The sequence below is a fragment of the Mus caroli genome, chromosome 15, assembly GCF_900094665.2.
Source record: "Mus caroli chromosome 15, CAROLI_EIJ_v1.1, whole genome shotgun sequence".
In the NCBI taxonomy this organism is placed as follows: Eukaryota; Metazoa; Chordata; class Mammalia; order Rodentia; family Muridae; genus Mus; species Mus caroli.
Window position 1 is genome coordinate 29,377,792 of NC_034584.1, and position 21,682 is coordinate 29,399,473.

At 42.2% G+C, this 21,682-nt stretch overlaps 2 protein-coding genes and 1 non-coding gene across 5 annotated transcripts in view; 1 reads left to right on the forward strand and 2 right to left on the reverse strand.

Annotated features, from left to right (window-relative positions):
• Positions 1–8,582, forward strand: part of Matn2 (matrilin 2) — a 136,463-nt gene extending 127,881 nt beyond the window's left edge. The window contains exons 14-19 of one of the 3 annotated variants that reach the window (XM_021183581.1): positions 693–1,106; positions 3,734–3,886; positions 4,968–5,039; positions 5,397–5,474; positions 5,805–5,903; positions 8,071–8,582. In XM_021183581.1, coding sequence (XP_021039240.1) covers positions 693–1,106; positions 3,734–3,886; positions 4,968–5,039; positions 5,397–5,474; positions 5,805–5,903; positions 8,071–8,126 — 872 coding nt within the window. In that variant the 3' untranslated portion in view covers positions 8,127–8,582. Of the gene's footprint in view, positions 1–692; positions 1,107–3,733; positions 3,887–4,967; positions 5,040–5,339; positions 5,475–5,804; positions 5,904–8,070 lie in introns of all 3 variants that reach the window. The other 2 variants (XM_021183580.2, XM_029470140.1) reach the window with 2 other exon arrangements.
• Positions 8,583–12,764: 4,182 nt separating this feature from the next.
• On the reverse strand, positions 12,765–15,593 carry Rpl30 (ribosomal protein L30). Its single transcript, XM_021183471.2, has 5 exons — positions 15,507–15,593; positions 15,347–15,399; positions 14,957–15,102; positions 13,606–13,736; positions 12,765–12,864 (listed from the first exon to the last, which is right to left on the reverse strand). The coding sequence occupies exons 2-5, from the start codon at positions 15,365–15,367 to the stop codon at positions 12,815–12,817; spliced, it is 348 nt and encodes a 115-aa protein (XP_021039130.1). The 5' UTR covers positions 15,368–15,399; positions 15,507–15,593; the 3' UTR covers positions 12,765–12,814.
• On the reverse strand, positions 13,055–13,186 carry LOC115029446. Its single transcript, XR_003835023.1, has one exon. It is a non-coding gene; the product is annotated as a small nucleolar RNA SNORA72 (small nucleolar RNA).
• Positions 15,594–21,682: the final 6,089 nt, after the last annotated feature.

Below are 21,682 nucleotides of genomic sequence, written 5' to 3' on the forward strand. Positions count from 1 at the left end.
ATTGACTTTGGCTGAATAAATTAATGTGTTAGGATATTCCGAGAGTAGCTGACACAGCTGGGTTACTGTGTAAGGTTCTTGAAAGAGGAAATGGCTGAGGAGAAAGTAAGCATATCTTCTTCTGTCAGTCAAAACATTAGCCCTCGTGTAGCTGAGCCTCCAGCAATAAAGCAAAAGGAACTGCCACGGGCTAGCCTAATCCAGTGGTTCTCAACCTGTGGGTCCTGACTCCTGTAAGGGTTGACAGAACCTTATAATCATAGCAGTAGCAACATTACAGTTATGAATACAGTTTTATGGTTGGGGATCAACACAACCTGAGGAACTGTATTAAAGGGTCACGTCATTAAGAAGGTTGAGGACCACTGATCTAATCCTTTACTGTACTCTGTGCACAGTAAAGGTCTTGCTGCCAGTAATCAGTGTGTGATTTCCTTTACAACCTGTGTATACTGTGTAGCTTACTTAGGGAAATTACTGGTGTTAGTAATTGGGAACTCACACATAAAAGAGTATCTGGAAAAATGGTAATTGTGATATCCCCCACTTGTCTATCCTGTGTACTAGCTGAAGAACAAAAACCCAGCTCTCTAAATTCACCTATGCCTCCTGCTGAAGTATGCTTTTTTATCCTTTGTATACACATGATCTCTAACTTTTTAACCATGTGACCTTTCCTTTCATTCCTATAGGATGCACTGAAGGCCCAATTGACCTGGTCTTTGTGATTGATGGATCCAAGAGCCTTGGAGAAGAGAACTTTGAGACTGTGAAGCACTTTGTCACTGGAATCATAGATTCCTTGGCAGTTTCCCCCAAAGCTGCTCGTGTGGGGCTGCTGCAGTATTCCACACAGGTCCGGACAGAGTTTACCCTGAGGAGCTTCAGCTCAGCCAAGGAAATGAAGAAAGCCGTGGCCCACATGAAATACATGGGCAAAGGCTCTATGACTGGGCTGGCCCTGAAACACATGTTTGAGAGAAGTTTTACCCAAGTAGAAGGGGCCAGGCCCCCCTCCACGCAGGTACCCAGAGTAGCCATCGTGTTCACCGACGGACGGGCTCAGGATGATGTCTCTGAGTGGGCCAGTAAAGCCAAGGCCAATGGTAAAATGGGATGGAGTTGTGGTTTATATTACTCAAAGTTTGGGTCTTTTAGATTCACAGCTGGTCTTAGTGATTGAGCAACCAATAATTGTTGGCTAAGCCATTAAAAATACACCTTGGCAATACTGCCACCTACAGGCCATAATGGGACCCTGGCGATGCTAAATAAACCGGCCTCACAGCCTGGGTAATCAGATTTCCCACCTAGTGTGTGAACTTCAATAGAGATAGTCACCTCAGCAAGTGTTCTTTAACTACAACGTACAAGTGTTTTAATGCCCTGGTATGTTTCCTCCAGAGTCACCTGAAGAATTTTTTAAAGATGGATTTCTGGTGGCAACTTTACTGACACAAGTATACTTTTAACTTTATTTTTATTTTCACATGCATTGGTGTTTTGCCTACATGAGGGTGTGAGATCCCCTAGAAATGAAGTTAGGGACAGCTTTTATCTACCATATGGGTGTGGGAATTAAACCCAGGTCTTCTGGAAGAGCAGCGCCTAACCACTGAAACATCACCCAGCACCAAGACACTTTAAAAAAAATGGAGAAGGAAGAAGAGGAGGAGGGAGGGAGGGAATGGGGAGGAAGGTAGAAAGAGGGAGGGAGGGGGAGGGGGGAAGGAAAAGGAGAGAGAGAAGCAAAGAAACAAAGAGGAAAGATTCTCTTTCCAGTTCAGGCTGACCTGAAACACACGATGTAGCACAGAACAGCTTCAAACTCATTGCCTCAGCCTCCCTAGTACTTGAACTACAGGCATGAATAGATTTTTGATCAAGTCTTTAAGTGAATATCCTGAAGTCATGAAGTCTTTGGATAGAGACCTATGTTGGCAGAAACCTGGCTTTTGAGAAGAACAAAGTTGGATGGGTCCAAGTTTCTATTGCTCCACAAAGCTTAACCCTTTCTCTGGGGTTTTCCTGACTTTGTGTATTCTGCAGGGAGGGTCTGAAGGGTGACTTTATTTGCATAGATGTGGAAGAGTGTGGCCTTTGATTCATGAGAGGCCAAAAACCAGGATGGATGTTGGATCTAGTTCATGATGATTATATATGGATTTCCTCTGGTGAGATGAGAAGACTCAAGGTCGTAAAGCAGCCAGCTTCCAAGCCAAACTCCTTCAAGTACTGAAGGCACATTGCTAAGAAAAAGAATGCATGCAGTCCCCTGGGAGATTCTCTAGAATTTGTGCCTAAATGGGCCCAGATGTAGATGACTGACAGTTGCTCAGTCAATAAAAAACAGGGAGTACTCTTGGATCTATTGGCAAACTCCATCCTCCCTCACAGAATTGCTGATGGTTTCCAAACCATTTTTTTTTTTTTAATGAAAGAGTCCATTTTATAGGCTTTTCTTACCTCAGTGTTCAGTCTTTCCCTGCCCAAGAGTGAGGGAGCCATTAGAGTTGTCTATCCCCAGGACCACCTGATCTGAGTAGTTTATAAAACCGGTTGTTCACTCTAGACTAGCTTGCTAGAGCTCAAGTATAACCCATAAGCCCTGGTAGCCTGCATTCTTAAAAAGTACTAGGCAAGGGTCTTTAGATTCATTGAAACTAGCCCACCTTACATTTCCACATTCAAATTGCTTTGAATTGCCCAACAGCAGTTGGTAAAAGCAGATATTTAGTTCTTGAATCAGCCAGGCTTATCCAAAATGACATCCTCTTAATGAATCGTTTCTCTGGGTGAAACTAAATATGACCTTGAACAAGCAGTTTCCCTCTCGGAGGAAACTGTCTGCAAGGTTACTGGCTCCCAAACATGCTGAGCTCAACTGTAGTCTACACGGACTCAGAACAAGGTGTGACCTTTGCCCATTGGCTTTAAGGGCACTCTTAAACCTAATGGCTTAGCCAGAATAAGATACCAGTGTTGGAAATTGTTGGAAGCCAAGCAAAGCTCAATTGCTTACTTCACCTTCAAATGAGGGAATGGAGTCTAAAGACTAACTTAATTCATATGCTCCTTTGAAATTTCAGGAAGATATTTTAAGTTTCTTCCTTATCCTGACTGGGAAATGCAGTGGTCTGCAGACTCACCTCTTTAGCTTTTCATTTCTGTTCAAGACAATGCCCCACCCCACCCATCCATTCAAGAAAGGTGGGCAGAAGGCAGCTCCACTTGGCCCCAAGACAGTTAAGATTCTTCTCATTTCCTTTTGAGGTTAGACCATCCAAGCACTCAAAAGGCTGAGTCAGGGGGATAACAGCCCAGGTCTCAGGCCAGCCTTAGCTATATGGTAAGGGCCTATTTTGTTTGAAAACTAAATAATGTTATAAACTAACCTGCTTAGAATTTTCCCAGAAAACTCCATTTTACCAAGCTGTGAGACTTTTTTCCTACCATTCAGAGGCCAATTCAGGAGAACAACGAATATTTGTTACTTGACCCCCTTGAGAGCTAATCAATAAATCTGTGCCTTAGCTGTCTACCCCCTTCTAGACACTGCATTTCTAGAATCCTCTTTTGTTCATAGGTCCAAAATAAAAGTGTTAGAAACTATAAATGGGTTGTTAGTATTGATGTTTCAAATCCACAACTTAATACTAACTGACTTTGGGCACAGCACAATGTACAGATGGTAGGAATGCAATGGTATCTTACTCTAATTTCTGTTGCTTAGGTATCACTATGTATGCTGTTGGGGTAGGAAAAGCCATTGAGGAAGAACTACAGGAGATTGCCTCTGAGCCCACTGACAAGCATCTCTTCTACGCTGAAGACTTCAGCACAATGGGGGAAATAAGTGAAAAGCTGAAAGAAGGCATCTGTGAAGGTATTATAGAATGTGTCTAAGGTAGACCTTAGTTAGCCAAAGGGCAGCATGAACCCCAGAGAAAAGCCTCAAACCATTTCTTCAGTGCTCAGAAAAATGCCTCCCTGCTGACCAAGTGATACCTAAAAAGGCACTGCACCCAAAAAAAAATGAAGAGGGGAAGACAAGTGTGATAGCTACCATGTCTTGCTGTGCCAAATAGCGTACTAAACTTTTTTTAAGATATATTTTATGTATGAGTGCTCTATCTGCATGTACTCCTGCATTACAGAATAGGGTATCAGATCCCATTACAGATGGTTATGAATCACCATGTGGTTGCTAGGAATTGAACTCAGGACTTCTACAAGACCAGCCAGTGCTCTTAACCACTGAGCCATCTCTCCAGCCCCCATTCTAAATGTTTTAATATACTAGTCTTAATTCTCAATAAACCCTAGCGAAGTTTAAACAAGGAGCCACCACTAAAGAAACCAAAAAATAAGTACTACCTCAGGAAATTTGTGGGGATACCTGTCCTTGAGGGCTCACCATTGAGCATTTAAAGGGTACCTTCTTCCTGCAGGGACGTCTACTTCTAGAATGACTCTCCTTTAGATGTTAGACATTTAATATACTTTTCTACAGGTCACTAACTGACCTGGTTATACTTACACATAATACCCATTTTGCCTTTTGGGTTCAGACGCCCTTAAAATCCAATTTAAATGGTGCCTTATTCCTCTAAAGCAAAGAACTCTGGAGTGAAGAGAGGACCCAAGGAGAAAGCCTTCCAGATTCCCAAGGGTAGACCATGCTTTGCCTTGTGGCTTTCATTCCTAGTGAAATGTCTTAGGTAGGTAGGGCTGCAGATTATACTGGGTCTTTTAGCAACTTCAACTTTTTTTCAGCATCACCTTCTTGACATGGCATGGGGGCATTCTTTAGACCTAAGTTTAAGGTCTCTTGTGGAGAGACCTGCTCTAACATAGTCAAACTACTTTCTTTGAATCCTTGGTGTTACCAAATAACACCAAAAGACCCTGGGTCCTAAAGAGCATGTGTGGAACTATCACTGCCTTGGCCATCTCTTTCCATTCAGCTCTACAAGACTCTGATGGAAGACAGGACTCAGCAGCATGGGACCTGCCACAGCAGGCCCACCAGCCAACAGGTGAGTCGTAAAAGGCACTATGGTCACTCTTACTTGGGGCTTCTGCCTCAGCTCCCCTGTAGACAAAGTTGTAAAGTGACAGTTAAGATTGAAATGTCAGCTAGGGCCCTTTTCCTCAGACAGACAGGAAAGCTTCAGTCTGTCCCTTAGGCCATATTGGGTAGCTACTATCTCTGCACCGTATGTCTCAAAGCAAAGCTCTACAACACAGCTGAGGGCTGCTGGACACCATGCCTCAGCTGCTGGCTGCTTAAGACAGTCACGTGAGACAGACTTGAATCTGCTTCTTTCTCTTCACAGAACCTGAGCCAGTCACCATAAAGATCAAAGACCTACTTTCCTGTTCTAATTTTGCAGTGCAACATAGATTCCTGTTTGAAGAAGACAATCTTTCACGGTCTACACAAAAACTTTTCCATTCAACAAAATCTTCAGGTAATTCCAAGTGAACAATCACTACTAGATAAGGTGCAGCAGTCTTTTAGTTTGCTAACAGACTTAGATTTTAAAGTGGGAAAGAGGAAATTAAGTGCAGTAACTAAAAACTAAACTAAAGCAGGAGCCATTGTCTTGACCCCCAAGTACACCATCTCTTCGTCTCTTCGTTGTTTGAAGCCAACCAAGCCCTTCACCAGCATTTACTTCCCTGTATCTGGATACATGGAAAAGACTTCTTTATGGGTTCCTGTGTACTGTTAAGTCCCATTATTATGTCTGGGAAGTGTTGTAAAGACAGAGGCGAACTCTTTTCATCTGCTTTCTCAGGAAACCCTTTGGAAGAAAACCAGGACCAATGCAAATGTGAAAACCTTATACTGTTCCAGAACATTGCAAATGAAGAAGTAAGAAAATTAACCCAGCGCTATATCCTTTCCCAGTAGGATACTCTGTTGTTGCAAATATTTAATCTCAATCGGTGGTTTTTGCCCTGCTTTTGATCATTCAGTTCCTGGGTAAAAAACACTTTCATTATTATAAGCCTTAATCAGCACTAGAGCTAGGCAGATGTCCACCCTCTATGCTAAATTATCTCCCCATCAATAACCCCGAGTCATAACTTCCATGTTCCATCTAGGCTGCTCTTAATTCCAATCAGGCAGCCTTCGTAGCCATGTATTCATAACTCACCCCATGGCAGCTTCCCCCTCTCTCCTTCCTCTTTCCATCAGATTCCAAGCCAGGAAAATAACCTCTCTTCTGCCTAGCTATTGGTTGTAGGCATCCTTCTTCACCCATCAGGGATAACTTTGGGAAGCGGGACAAGGTTACATAAGGTCACTTGGGTAGGATAGGCTCTCATTGCTGGGCCAACCAGGGCTTGGGGGCCATTATTTAGCATTACAATACAAGCAAAAGACCAAACCTCAATATATTAGCAAAACTTTTCAAATAACTGTAGATTCCATTGACAAAGGCATCAACATATAACTAGGAAAGATTTTTTTTTTTCTGTAAGAGGCAGCTAGGTAGGTGTTTGAGAGTTGAGGTCAAGCCAAGCTTAGTGACCATTCAAGCAAGCACTTAGCTGTCATTTGCTGGCCAGTGTAGGAAGAGTAACAGCCCATCTGGCAACATGTAAAGTGTAAGGGGGAGACACTTAAATATACACAGCTCTTCCGAAGGTCCTAAGTTCAAATCCCAGCACCCACACGGTGGCTCACAACCACCAGTAATGGGATCTGATGCCCTCTTCTGGTGTGTCAGAAGTCAGCTAGTGTACTTATGAATAATAATAAATGAATCTTTGGGCAGGAGCAAGCAGGGTCGACCGGAGCAGAGGTCCTAAAAAATTCAATTCTCAACTACATGAAGGCTCACAACCATCTGTACAGCTACAGTGTACTCAAATACATAAAATATATGTCTTAAAAAAAAAAAAAGGATGGATATACACTAGGAACGAAGTCCCTCAGATAGGCACAGTACATTATAAAAGGAAGAAGTTTCAAACTCCATCAAGCCTCTAAACCTTCAGCCCTAAAACCACACCGAGGCCCCACATATGTGCAGATTTTAAGGAGCTGGGTGTTTCCCTTTTTGGTTTTGGCAGCAGAGATCCTTTATATCAATTCTCTTAAGAGATTGAAGATTCTACCAAGCAAACTGGATACAATGACTCATTCAAACAGAAATGCATTAGGATAATAGTTTTTTAATGCATTAAACAAACTGCCAGCTGCTCTGAACTTAAAATTACAGTAAGCTTACTAAAGCCAGCTGATACTCACCTCAGTGTCAACTAGTCCATAGGGAAATGGCTTAATTCTGAACTACTCCTGTGCCAACAGGCTTACATAAGAACACACAATTCTCCATGTAAGGGGGTGGGGTGACACTGCTCCTCCATGTGGACTAAGTCTTTCTGATGGTAGATATACAGATAAAGCTGGGCTCACTGTCATGGGGGCAGATGAGGAGGATTAAGTGGCTTAGAGGGAAGACAAGCATTAACTCTGTAGCCTCTTTCTGTCCCCTTCCCCCACTCCCTAGCTTTTGGCCTCACTCCCTCCCATGCCAGTCTTCTGACACACCTCACACCTTCCCAACTATGAGCATGGATGGCACTGGCTAGTTAGTTATAAGCAACACTGGTTTGGATAAAGTTTTTTTTTCTTTGTCTTTTTTTATCATAAGGAAAAGTAAATTCAAATTGAATTATCTGGATTTGATATTTTGAAAATAAGCCAACCGGGCGTGGTGGCGCACGCCTTTAATCCCAGCGCTTGGGAGGCAGAGGCAGGTGAATTTCTGAGTTCGAGGCCAGCCTGGTCTACAGAGTGAGTTCCAGGACAGCCAAGGCTACATAGAGAAACCCTGTCTCAAAAAACCAAAAATAAGAAAGAAGAGAAAGAAAAGCAGCTTAACATGAACTACTTTTTATAGTCTTAAAGGCATGTTAAATTACTATAAATGTACAAGAGTTTTAAAATACTGGAAAGTTTTTGTTTTTGCAACTTGTTAGTTAAATCTGTACTTGATTTTAAGTTAAAACAGGTATACCAGACTCCTTTTTCCTTAATTTGAGATTTACTAGAAGAAATGACTCAAAGAATGGAAGCTTTGGAAAATCGCCTAAAATACAGATGAAGACCAGAATTGCTTTTATGTATATTTGTACACCATCTTAAAAAGGATTTTGACAAAGGTGGTAGAGCTCCCACCATAAGTAGACCTACAAGCTGTAAAGCAAAATACAACCAGTACAGGAGACACTGGATTGCTTGACTGCTGACAGAGAAAATCGAGACACTGAGGTGTCTAAATTCAATGAGGGTTGGGGGAAGGAATCCTGAATTCTGAGTTTACCAGGAGAATAAATAAGCTGCTCAGTGTAGTGTTCCATGGTGTACTGTGGACCTAATTTCCTTCTACTGCAACACTGAAATTTCATTTTCAGCAGAAAACTGACCCCACAAATTGCTATTTTTTTGTACTGGAATTTACCTTGATGTGTATATGGACGTGTGCATAAGTCACAGAGACATATGTTCTGTAATAAGTTGGATTTCTACACAATATTAAAATTCATCATTCCAGAAAATAGTGTTGAGTAAAATTCTTAGTTTAAATTTGATTAGGGGCCGTGCTATTTACTAGTTGTAACTCAGGCTGCCTCAAACTCCCAATTCTCCTGTTTCCACCTTCAGAGTACTGGGAACAGAGACACATATTGTACCAAGCCCAAGCTTAGCTTAAGTATAAACTATGTATACATGAGAAAAGCCAATATAATCAGAAAAAAGCAGGTTTAGCGTTTGTATACATTTTTTAAGCTCATCAGCTCAGCAGTCACTGACTTGACTAGTGATGCTATTAATGTGGAAATACAGGTCCTTGCATGCTGCTAGGGAAAGTACAAACTAGCAGGTTCTGAAAACAGACTTTTAACTATAGCCGCTGCCATTTGAGATCAAACCGAATGGCCTTAACGTATACAAGGGAGACCTGCAGAGAAATGTCACTACTTAGGAATAGCCTAAACATCAGAACTGATTCACTGTGTGGTCTGTATCACAGAAATACTATATACTTACAGAAATATCCATGGTGAAGCCCAAAACTAAGGTGGGTTTTTGAGACAGGGTTTCTGTGTGTAGCTCTGGCTGTTCTGGAACTCACCCTATAGACCAGGCTGGCCTTCAACTCAGAAATCCATCTGCTTCTGCCTCCCAAGTGCCGGGATTAAAGGTGTGCACCACCACTGCCTGGCTGGGTCTTTTTTGTTTTTTTTCTTTAAAGTAGGATTTCAAGTATCCCCAGCTGGCCTCAAACTCACTATTAACACGGCCTTTTAAAGGTCTCTTGCTTCACCTCCTAAGTGTTGAGGATTACAGTCATGCACCACCATAACTAATTTACCTGGTGCGAAGGATTGAACCTCAGGATTCATGTGAATCAGGAAAGCACTTGTAACTGAGCCACATTCCAGCCCTCAAATCAATGACCATTTGGGAAACAGGGAGCTCCCTGAGTTCAAAGCCAGCCTGATCTATATACTGAGACCCTGAGACCTAGCATTCTGGTAATTCTATGAATTAACATATATAGAATTGCTATGCACGGGACATATTAATTTGCATATTAAGTGCAAGAGATGAGTCAACAGGAACTTACAGTATCACTTCAAGAATGCACTTAGCTGCCAGGCGTGGTGGCGCACGCCTTTAATCCCAGCCGGGTCTGCAGAATGAGTTCCAGGACAGCCAGAGCTACTCAGAGAAACCCTGTCTCCAGAAAAAAAAAAAAAAAAAGAACGCACTTAGCTTTACAGAGGACAGACAAGCCACTGTATTTTAGACTATGAACCTTTCATATTCAAAATATTATACAAATATTATAATTTATACTGATACTTCAAGTGCTTTGATCAGAATGTTCTCCCAAAGGGTGGGTGGAACATTTACCAGGCTTCACTCCATTGAGTAATAGAGGTCAACATTGTGACTCAAAATAAATGTTGCTACAAAGCATTAATTTGGATGATACAAAGATTAAGGTATAAGGTACAGGGCTTCAAGTTGGCTACTCTTTGTTCAACCTCCCTCTAGCTGCACAAAACCATCCCTACCATTTTTTCCTTGATGCCACATAAAATACACAAGCCTGCAGCCAATCCCCATTATAGATTAGGGACTAGACAGAGTGTCTACTGCTGAACTGAACTGGGTTCCCACACCAGGCAGCTGTACTCTCACCAGTTAATTCCAGGTACAAGCCAAGCCATCAAATGCCTCATCAGGCATACTCACATGCAGACATGGTAAGTAAAAAGCTTAAGGTTTCTTTAAAAAGAAAAAAAGAACTCAACAGGGCTGGGGAGGTGACATGGCTCAGCAGCTAAGAGCACTGTTGTGCTCTTCCAGAGGACCCCGGTTTAATTCCCAAACAGCCACATGGCAGCTCACAACTGCCTGTAACTCCAGTTCCAAGGTATCACATTAACATACATACAGGCAAAACACAGGCGCATATAAAATCTTTCGAAAAAATTAAGCTTGTTCAGGTGTTATCAGCATTTTTAAATTTCATTGTTGGCACTAACCTCTTTAAGCCTACATGTCACCTGTAACAAATGTCACAGTGCTCTTGTCATAATATTGAGCACATACACATTTAGCAAGTCTCAAAACATTTTTATATACATCTTTTTTTTAAGTGAAGCATGGCTTGGTGGATAAGTGCAATGCTATCAATCACCTGTTCCTGAGGACCCAAGAGCAGCAACTGGCCTTTTAGGCACTAGGTATACACATGGTGCACTTAAACGCACATAGGCAAAACAAACACACACACACTACTAAATCTTTGTGCTGGAGGGATGGCTCAGCAATTAGGTGCACTTGTTTTTGCTGATGAACCAGGATCTAGGGGAATTCAATGCCCTCTACTGGCCTCAATGGGAATCAGGCATGCAAGTGGTACACAGACAAGCACAACACCCACATGCAAATCTTCAACACTTTAGGCATACATTCGAATGAATACTGTATGCAAGTGCCCAGAGTCTAGAAAACAGTGTACAGCAACCCCCAACATCTTAAATGCTCAGTGTTAGTTGTGACAATTCTATTCTTCACCACCAGTCTCTCACAAGATGGGGCTTGGGAGGTCTATACTGATGAAGACCACCATTTGCTTTGACTCTGAACCAGATGGAATAGCAAGTTAAATGATAAGTGGACACAATATTGAAAACTACTATTAACAAGACAAAATGTTTAGCTGGGCGTGGTGGCGCACACCTTTAATTCCAGCACTTGGGAGGCAGAGGCAGGTGGATTTGAGTTCGAGGCTAGCCTGGTCTACGAAGTGAGTTCCAGGACAGCCTGGACTACAGAGAAACCCTGTCTCGAGAAAAAAAACAAAAGACAAAATGTAAAGTTCCAGGCTAGATAGTCATAAATCTAATGGGGAACTGCGTAAACACTGGGAAATATTTACTCAAATTTATGTGACATAAAGTTGAAAACGCTGAACCCTTAGCTCTCCATAGTTCAGTAAGAATCAAATGTGACTAATGCTATTTAAACAACAGAAAATATAAATTTTAACTAGGTTAGACTTTCTTCCTATAGCAAGCTCAACCCGTGTCTGCCAGTGTTGCTTGCAGTTAACATATTCTATACTCACCTAGTAGAGCTGTGGATTAAATCCAGCTGGCTAGAATCCCCTGCACATTTATGATTTTTTTTGGGTGGGTGGGTGGGTGGGTTTCGAGACAGGGTTTCTCCGTATAGCCCTGGCTGGCCTTGAACTCAGAAATCCTCTGCCTCCCAAGGCATGCGCCACCATGACCGGCTTCCCCTGCACATTTAAAACGCCACTTTTTACAACCCCTGATGTGGGACAGTGACCTTTCCTCCTTAGCAGAATGGCACTTCTTACAGATTCTCCATGAAACACAGCAGAGTAAAGTCATGTCTCCTACCACATAGCTTTTAAACATTCCTTTGCATTTTAAACCCTTCTTGCAAACACAATGACTACACAAAAATTAAAAAATTATCTCATATTATCACTACCTACAAAGCTCTAGGAAAAAAAAATTTAAATGCCTGCAGCCAAGTCACAACACAGAAACTCTCCATATTTTAAGGAACTAAGTAGGAAATAGTTAATTTGAAAAGGAAAATAGTTCTAAATTACTCAAAATAGCATGCAAAATCCACAGCTTTGGTCCATCACAAATCTTCATATACCCCATGCCTCTCAAACATACCCAAAAATACAATGCAAACACCCTGAGACTAGAACCCCGAGCCTGTCTTTACAAGGAGCTAGGGATATCAGCTTAGAAGCTCTTTTTGTGAAGTTTGAGGACTGAAACTGGACCACCAGCACCCATATAAAATAAACAGTGGGTGCCAGCCTGCAATTCTATCACTTAAGAGTGTCCGGAAAGGTTCCCCAGAGGAAGTTAGCTAGACTAGCTGGCACTGCCAAACTCTAGGTTGAGAGATCTTACCTCAGTATATAAAATAGTGATTACAAACACCAAATGACCTTCTGATTAGATATTATTATATCACCACAAATGTGCATTTCAACTCAGAAACACTTCTCTGGTCCACACATTTTGCATAGTGATACAGTGTACAATCTTTTAACAAAACCCCTCTTTTAACAAAACCCCAGCAAAATGGAAACCAAACAGTATAACTTCTCACCCAAGTCCTGCCTGTGGTTTCAAAAAAGCTAAATGTTAGGAAGCAAACAGACACCATGTTTTTCAAAAGGAGCTCTGGCAAAGCTTTATTAAAGGAAAACTTTCTTGTTTACTTCTCACCAGTCTGTTCTGGCATGCTTCTAATAATATCAGAATCACCTAGAAAATAAAATAACAGTTTTACAAGTCATTTAATGGCAACTGATAATTACAGAATTCCCCTACTTGTTCTTTAGGTAAGAAGGCAGATTAGCACTATGTGCAAATTGTTGCGGCTATCACTCTTAATTAAAATCAATTAAAAATACCTTAAAATCTCAGCCATCCTATACAAATAATGAATCAGATGGTCTGTCACCAGCATTTAGATAACCAGACTGAAGTAAAGAACTAGGTCTGGGGACACATGCATGGTCTTACTATAGCGAATGTCTAGCCTGTCCTGATTATCACAGAATCAGAACAGCGAGAATATTCGCAGTGTTCTACAAGTGTTCAAATTTCTAAGCTCAAAATAAAATAGAATGCAGGCATTTACCACAAACTATTCCCAAGCAACAAAGCGGTGATTACATTTTATCTCGTTCACCTTCTACCAAACTTTTCTTCCCAAGGGGGCGGGGTATGGTAAGAGGGGTTGAGAGGGGGAGGGGACAAAGAGTTTCACTGTGCTGCCCCAGTTGTCCTAGAACTTGCTTCATTAAACAAAATTCTTAACATCAAAGTTAACAAAAAATTTACAGAAAAGCCGATTACAATGTACTGACATGCATTATCAATTCTCTGCAATTGTGGCATTATCTCTTTCAATATTAAAGTCCTAATCATCTGAACTCAGGAACCAAAGCCACTGTCTAATAAGCACTTACATTAGAAAAAAATATAATTCTAAAAGCATACCTGGGTCAATGATAGCCAGTGTGCATACTCTGTAGTATTTCCCACACGCTGTGCCCAGTTCAATATTATTGCCACTGTAGTGATGGACCCCAGTTTTAGCCAACATGGCATAGTACTCTATTTCAGATTTCCTTAGGGAACAACAAAAAGTCAGATAAGATGCCATACCAAGGTACTGACAGACTTGTGACAAATTGGTGAGGCCCTGTTAACAGTAACTAAATCATAACAACTCTTAAAAGAAGATTCTACCTGTCCTGATTATCATAGATCCTTTACTAGTGTATTGTGCAAATTATCTACTAAATACCTACTTTTTGGAGGTAGTATCCAATATTAAGTACATTGTATTCATGTTTCAATTTACTAAGTTTAAAATGTGTAAGTTACTTAAAAACTAAAGGAGTACTAGAAAAGGGTATAATAGACATAAAAAAGCCAATGCTGGCCTGGAGATATGGTTCACTGAAAGCTTATACTGCTCTTAAGAAAATTCAGTTTCCAGCATTCACATCAGCCACCTCACAACTCCAGGAGAATCTCGTGTCAGCAACAAGTATATACTCCATTTTATTAAAGAAACTAAGGCAAAGAAAAATAGGAAGGTGGAGTGGAGGGTCAGAAACCTAAAAAAGTAAGCCCTCTTAAACCACCTACTATACAGTGAATACTACATAAGGGCTGCTGATAATATTACCCAAAGAATAAACACTTCAGTGCCAGGTTAAAGGATACAAATTGTTAAGATTTGAAAGTTCCACAGAACCTTGAGCTTAGAATGTGGCCCCACATACCAACAGTGCTCCAAAGTGCTTATCAGAAATGAACTTGACGCTCCAGCCTGGACCCACTGAGTCTGAGCTTGTAATTTAGTAATACATGTTTACGCTGCCACTATAAATCGACTGGCCAAGGTTTAAAATAAGACCAAACATCCCAAATTCTGCCACTAAGTATAGACACCTACATAAAAGGCTGAAGAGGTGTACAATTGCCATAGAAAAATCAAGGAGCGTATACTACACAAGCTTCTTTAGCTTTCTTAAAATACTTGTTAGAAAATTGGACCCTGCCAAATAGGTGATTTCATGATCGCCTCCATAATCCAGCCAGAATTTTTCTAAACGAAAACAGGCACTTCAAACCTTGAAAAATTCGGGATCGGGCTTCCCTCAATCTGCGTGTATCATTTGTATGCCTGCTGTCACACAATGTGCCTCAAAGGTACAGAAAACACACACAAAGCAAGGTCCAAACATCAGAAAGCAACCATCATTATTCTTCTTCCCAGTGCTGGATATTGCACAGTGAATTTACAATAGGCCGCACACATCCAGGTTCCCTCCATTACCTCAAAGCTGGACAGTTGTTGGCAAGGATAACCAACTTCGCTTTGCCTTGTCTGATCATCTTCAGAGTCTGTTTGTAGCCCAGCACGTACTTCCCACTTTTCATAACAAGTTGGAGCCTAGAGTTGATCGACTCCAGAGACTTTTTCTACAATGCAAACGTTTGAGACTTGAACACCACTTGCAGTCATCTCAAAACCAAACTCAGTTCCAGATTTCTGGAACTGAACCCTTTCATGATGTCTGAGACCATACAAAGAGCCTCTCGGATTCACTTTGAGACCCTGAAACGTCAGCGACAAGTCGTCCACCCAAGTGCCCAAATCTATCCGCCCCGGCCCGACCCAGCTCTCCACGTGAACCGGCTTCCGGGCCCGGTCGGCTTCACTCACCGTCTTCTTTGCGGCCACCATCTTCCTGCCTTAGGTGCGGGACAACCCCCAACCTAGCATACACAGAGGACAGAAGAGAGGATTATAATCCAGAGCGTCAAACACCAGCTAGCGGAGCTCCCCGAGCCGCCTAATCGTTTACCCCGCAGAGCTCACTCACCAACACCAGCCGCCAAGATGGCCGGGGAGCGAGAAAGGAAGGAGCTCCCACAATGCAAAGCTCTTCTAGGCCCACAGAGGATTGTGGGACCGGAAGCGGAAGAGAAGCGGGTTCGGGTCACAAGCGGAACAGCGCTTGCAAGAGTAGTCTGCGGTAGTTGGTTGCTATGGGGACCGGGTTACAACGCAGGCTGGGCTGCTGCGGGGTCTGGGCGTCGGCCTTCGGTTCTGGGCGTTTGTTCTGCTGCTGCGGGCTGACACCGCGGAGAGCCGGAGCTCGATGGGAGCTGGCTACGACGGCCCAGGGCTCCGTAGCAAGGCGGCAGCGACCTGGCCTCTCCTGGGCTGGTCTCCGCCTGACGTTGCCTCGGGCGTGCTCCGGAAGGACCCCCGGCCTCCGGTTTACCCCGTGACTGCTCACCACGAGCGGAGGCATCTCTGTCCACCCGCCGCTGATCTTCCTGCTTGCCGCTCCGTAGGACACACACCCCTTTTGCGGCGGTTTTATACCGTGTACTTGGGAGCCGACTTTGCACAGGGACCACAATTAAAAAAAACAAAACAAAACTGGTGAGGTGGCTGACCGGTAAATGCGCTTGCCGCTAAGCAGACGAATGAGTTCCAAACCCACGTGGTGGGAGGGGAGCGCCAAGTCCAGCAGGTTGTTCTCTGGCCTGCGCTTGAATGCACACATACGTATACAGAAGTAAAGAAATAGTCGCAATACGAATAATTTAAAAAATCATTTTGCTACGAAACTTGGGCCGTTGTATAAATGTAGCATTCAAGAAAAAAAAAAACTTGAAAGCCTCTACTATTTACACACTAGTACCAACAAAAACCCAGGGCTGTTGAGATTGTTCAGTCGGTAAAGTGTGCTTGCCTTGCAAGCGTGAGGACCTGAATTTTATGCCTAAACCTCCCTGTCAATCCCCAGCCCCCAAAAGTCTGGCATGGTTGTGCACGCTTGTAACTCCATTTGTGGAACAGATTCCCCAAGACTGGCTAGCCAGCCAACCTAGCCTTAACCTGTCAGCTCCAGGTCTCAGAGATCCTGAGAAAAATAAGGTGGACAAATACCGAGTAAGCACCCAGAAGTTGACCTGTGACCTCTTACCAACTGCACAAGCACCTGTGCCACCAAATTTATATAAGCATAAAAAAGGAAACCCAGGGTAGTAAGTAAGCTGTATGGTGGGTTACTTTGCCCTGGAGGTTAGGAGAGGGAAGAACAACCCTGCATCCCCTTAATTAAAATAAACATCCATGAGCCATGCGGGTTGAGGTGATCTATACCTATAATCGCACCCGGAGCTGGCAATCTCTGTGAGTTGATCTTTTGGAGAAAAAAAAGAAAAAAAGCCGGAAACTAAAACATTACTTAGCCAACACACACACTCTGAGATAGTAACTGTGTTATTCTTACATTTTTACAGCTAGTGTATTACAGAAGTATAAATAGAACCAGGCCTGTAAATTAGGGTTTTTTGTTTTTGGGGTTTTTTTTTTTTTTTGGTTGGTTGGTTGGTTGGTTGAGTTTTTCAAGACAGGATTTCTCTGTCTGTCCTGGAACTCACTCTGTAGACCAGGTTGGCCTCGAACTCAGAACATCCAGAAAGTTTGCAATTAAAATTTATTCAACTGTTGTGGCCCATTTTAATTTGACCAAACAGTAGTGTTCACTTACCATACTCTTTGCTTTAACATTTAGGCATAAAGTACTTAGGATGGTACAAATGCAGATAATTGTCTTCTATTAATCCAGTTTTGTAAACATAGTAAACTTTAAATGAACTTTAACAAATAGCTCATATGATTTAAATTCAAAGAAATAAGCCTTAGATTGGAGTTGTGGCATTGCTGTTTAACATGCTACCCTTACCCCACCCACCCCACCCCACCCCCCCCTTTTTTTTAATCCTGTGCTTTGCTGACCTGTTTGGGATTTTTTTTTTTTTTAAGATTTTGTTTTATTTATATGAGTACACTGTAGCTCTCTTCAGACACACCAGAAGAGGCCATCAGGTCCCATTACAGATGGTTGTGAACCACTATGTGGTTGTTGGGCATTGGACTCAGGACCTCTGGAAGAGAAGTCAGTGCTCTTAATCGCTGAACCATCTCTCCAGCCCCCTGCTGACCTGTTTTGTTTGTGGTTGTCCTCTGATTATGAAATGGAATGTCTGCTTAAGAGCACTGTACATTACAGTTCTTTTCAGGTGCAGCTTGGGAGTGTTGCGGGCCTCCTGTTCATACTAGACATTCAAGTATGAATCTTCTGCCTGCCTTCCCCCACTCTCAAATATTTCTGGTAGATACTTGAACCATACTGTACCCTCAGAATTAATGTCATACTAAGTAAGATACAGTGTAAGTCTAAGTGCTGGGTGAAGAAATTGTTATGGACATTATAAGTATTAATTCGAAATGGTGCCATGTAGCAGGCTCTGGGTTTTGCTGCTCCTGTAAGGTGCTTTCAGAAGTGCTGGTGATGTATCTCACTTGGTGGACGTTTGGCTGTCGTGCACAAAGTCCTGGATTTAACCCCAGTACCACCAAAAGCTGGGAGTAGTAATGCATGGTGTGTAACCCCAGCACTTGGAGGTGGGGGTGAGAGGGGAGAAGCTAGAATAGAAGCTCTAGTTCTAGGTCATCTTCGCCCTCCTGAGACCTTGTCTTCAAAAAAAGAAAGGATTGGTAAATAAAGACTATAATGTCTGTTTACAGCTGTGCAGACTTTAATATACTTTTGCTAAACTTTAACTTATGCTCATGAAGACGTCATAGACCATATTAATCTTTTTTTTATAGAGGATAAAACTAGAAAAATGGGGGGGTGACAAACCCTTTATTTTTTGGTTTATTTATTTATCTACTTATTTATTAGTTATTTTCTTTATTTACATTTCAAATGCTATCCTGAAAGTTCCCTATACCCTCCCCCTGCCCTGCTCCCCTACCCACCCAATCCCACTTCTTGGCCCTGGCATTCCCCTGAACTGGGGCATATAAAGTTTGCAATACCAAGGGGCCTCTCTTCCCAATGATGGCCAACTAGGCTATATTCTGCTACATATGCAGCTAGAGACATGAGCTCCGGGGTACTGGTTAGTTCATATTGTTGTTCCATCTATAGGGTTGCACACCCCTTTAGCTCCTTGGGTGCTTTCTCTAGCTTCTCTACTGGGGGCCCTGTCTTCCATCCTATAGATGACTGTGAGCATCCACTTCTGTATTTGCCAGGCACTGGCATAGTCTCATACGAGACAGTTATATCAGGGTCCCTTCAGCAAAATCTTGCTGGCATATGCAATAGTGTCTGAAACCCTTTCTTAATTCCACCACTTGGCAAGCAGAGGAAAGCAGATCTCTGTGAGTACAAATCTCTGTGAGACTGGGCTGTTACGCACAGAAACCCTGTCAAAAAAAAAAAAAAAAACTTAAAAGAAAAAGGAAGCATTCTGCCGCCATGGCCTTTGTATCAGCTCCTGCCCTCAGGTTCCCACCCTGACTTCTATCAGTAATGGACTATGGTGTGGAACTCTAAGTTAAAATAAACCCTTTCAAGTTGTGTTTGGTGTTTTAACACACACACACACACAAAAAAAAAATCCTAACTAAAAACATACGTATCACTTCTGTCCATACAACTATTAATATATAGAGATATATAGATAGATTCCTTCAAAATAATCAGAATTACTACAAATTCCATTATAGAAAGTCAAAATTCCTTAAGTAACTTTCCTGAAATGACTTTTGTCATGATATCTCATTTCCTGTCCTCACCATCAAGAGAAAATCACTTTCTCTGCAGGTATCGTAACTATAGTATGATGAAATCCAATGAAACAGTTTTAGAAAACTCAGCTGGCCAGATCATGTCCTTCACTTTCAGATTAATTTCAGTAAAACATCTGCTAGTAAGTAGGGCGCGGGCACATGCAAAAACGAATTACCAGCTATTGAATCCAGGTGGAACATATACAGGCATTCATTGTCTGAGTCAGCACTCTGTTACTTTAAAAAATATATCCATAAGAGCCAGGTGGTGTAGGAGCTGGAGAGATGGCTCACTGCTTAAAAGCACTGACTGCTCTTCCAGAGGTCCTGAGTTCAATTTCTAGCAACCACATGGTGGCTCACAACCATCTGTGATGAGGTCTGATGCCCTTTTCTGGTGTGTCTGAAGACAGCAATAGTGTATTCATATGTATAACATAAATATTTGGGCTGGAGAGATGGCTCAGTGGTTAAGAGCACTGACTGTTCTTCCAGAGGTCCTGAGTTCAATTCCCAGTACCCATATGGTGGCTGACAACCATCTATAGTGAAATCTGATGCCTTCTTCTGGCACATAGGTTGTACATGCAGAGAGAGAACTCAGATATATAAAATAAATAAATCTTAAAAAAAAAAAAGTCAGGTGTTGGTAGCACAGGCCTTTAACCCCACCACTCAGGAGGCAGGGGCAGGTGAATCTCTGTTGTAAGTTCCAGGACAGTCCAGAACACAAAGAAACCCTGTCTTGAAAAACAATTTCCATACTAAATATATATGCTTTGAGAGGACTTTGCCATCCAGATGTTATTATTCCTGAATGCATCTTGGTATCCAGTATTTCATTGTGATTTTAAAAAGAATAACATAATTACAAGAGAAGAAAGTTAACACAAGACTCTTCATTGTTTTTCCTTCACCAAAACTGCCATCCTAAGCTTCTGAAAAACAAAAACACACACAGGTACCTACGTTCATTGTGCTTCCTGGGTTTGGTTTTGTTTTGTTTTTGTTTTTTCTTGCTAGGAGAATTAAAAGAGACAGGTTGTATACCTTGTTAGAGCACAAACAGTTCTAACAATTTCATCTGATAGTTGTTGATTCCGTGCAGCTACATGTTGGCCGTTGCTGTCCAGCAGCTAAAATGAGCATATTGACAGTTACTTGATGCTTGTAGAACTCAGCCTTCATGTTCTTGACAGTGCAACTGCACATGAACCGTGCTGATAAATATGTTGGTAAGGAGGGACGATGAACCCGAGGAAACAGTCTCTGAAAACTTGGTGAACAGTGTGCACTCATCCAAGCATCCTACAGGACAAAAGAATGGCAGCTACCCAGTTCCCTCCCATCCAAGAGATTACACAACTCTGAGTTGGAAGCCAGCCAGAGTAATGCTTCCCCTTGTAATCTACTTCATTTTGCCATTTTCTATCCAAGGTAAATTTTTATACCCATTGGTACAAAGAACCAAGTAAGAATCCTTACTTCCTGTGTCTATTATGGGGAGTGATGCTTTTGGAAAGTGAAGTGCTGTCTACGTACTTGGTCTTTGGGTTAGCACTCAGGAAGAAGAGGCAGATGGATCTCTGAGTTCAAGGCCAGCCTATTCTACAAAGAGTGTTCCAGAACAGACAGGAACACTGCTACACAGTGAAACCCTGTCTCAGAAATTTAAAAAGTAAAATAAGAAAAATCACAGTAGCAGGTCTGATCAGATAGTATTAAGCCAGTCATCTAATAAGACTAAAGGAGGTCAAGTGATTGTTGAGATCAGTCAGGCATGCATTGTGTAGTCTGCAGGCTTATGCAGAAACAACAGAAGGAAGCCCAGTTAAGTAGAAAAGCAGTTTATTTCGAAGTTCAACAAATGGACATGATAATCAAAGATCAAGACCCAGGACTGTGCAGACTAGGCAAACTGCAAAGCACAAGACAGGACCTCAAGCTTCTTTTGGGTGGTGCCTTCATTGAATGCTTCACTTACAACTCCACCACTCTGTGGGTTTGTCTGCTTCTGAGTAGATACATGGAAAGACCAGTAAGTCATGTAAAAATTAACCTATTACCATGCTTGTGTGATAATAGAGTTCTTTGATAAGATACAATTTGGAATGGAATGTGTCAGGCAGGTAGGGTGTCTTGTTTTCATTTTCTCTTTTGGACATGGGACAATCTTGCTATGCTGCCCAAGGTGATCTCAACACCCTGGGCCCAAGTGAGTCTCCTTGCTTAGCATGACCCCCATCCCTCAGTAGCTGGGAATGTGGGGTGGGGTGATGTCTTAGGGTTTCTATTCCTGCACAAACATCATGACCAAGAAGCAAGTTGGGGAGGAAAGGGTTTATTCGGCTTACACTTCCATACTGCTGTTTATCACCAAGGAAGTCAGGACTG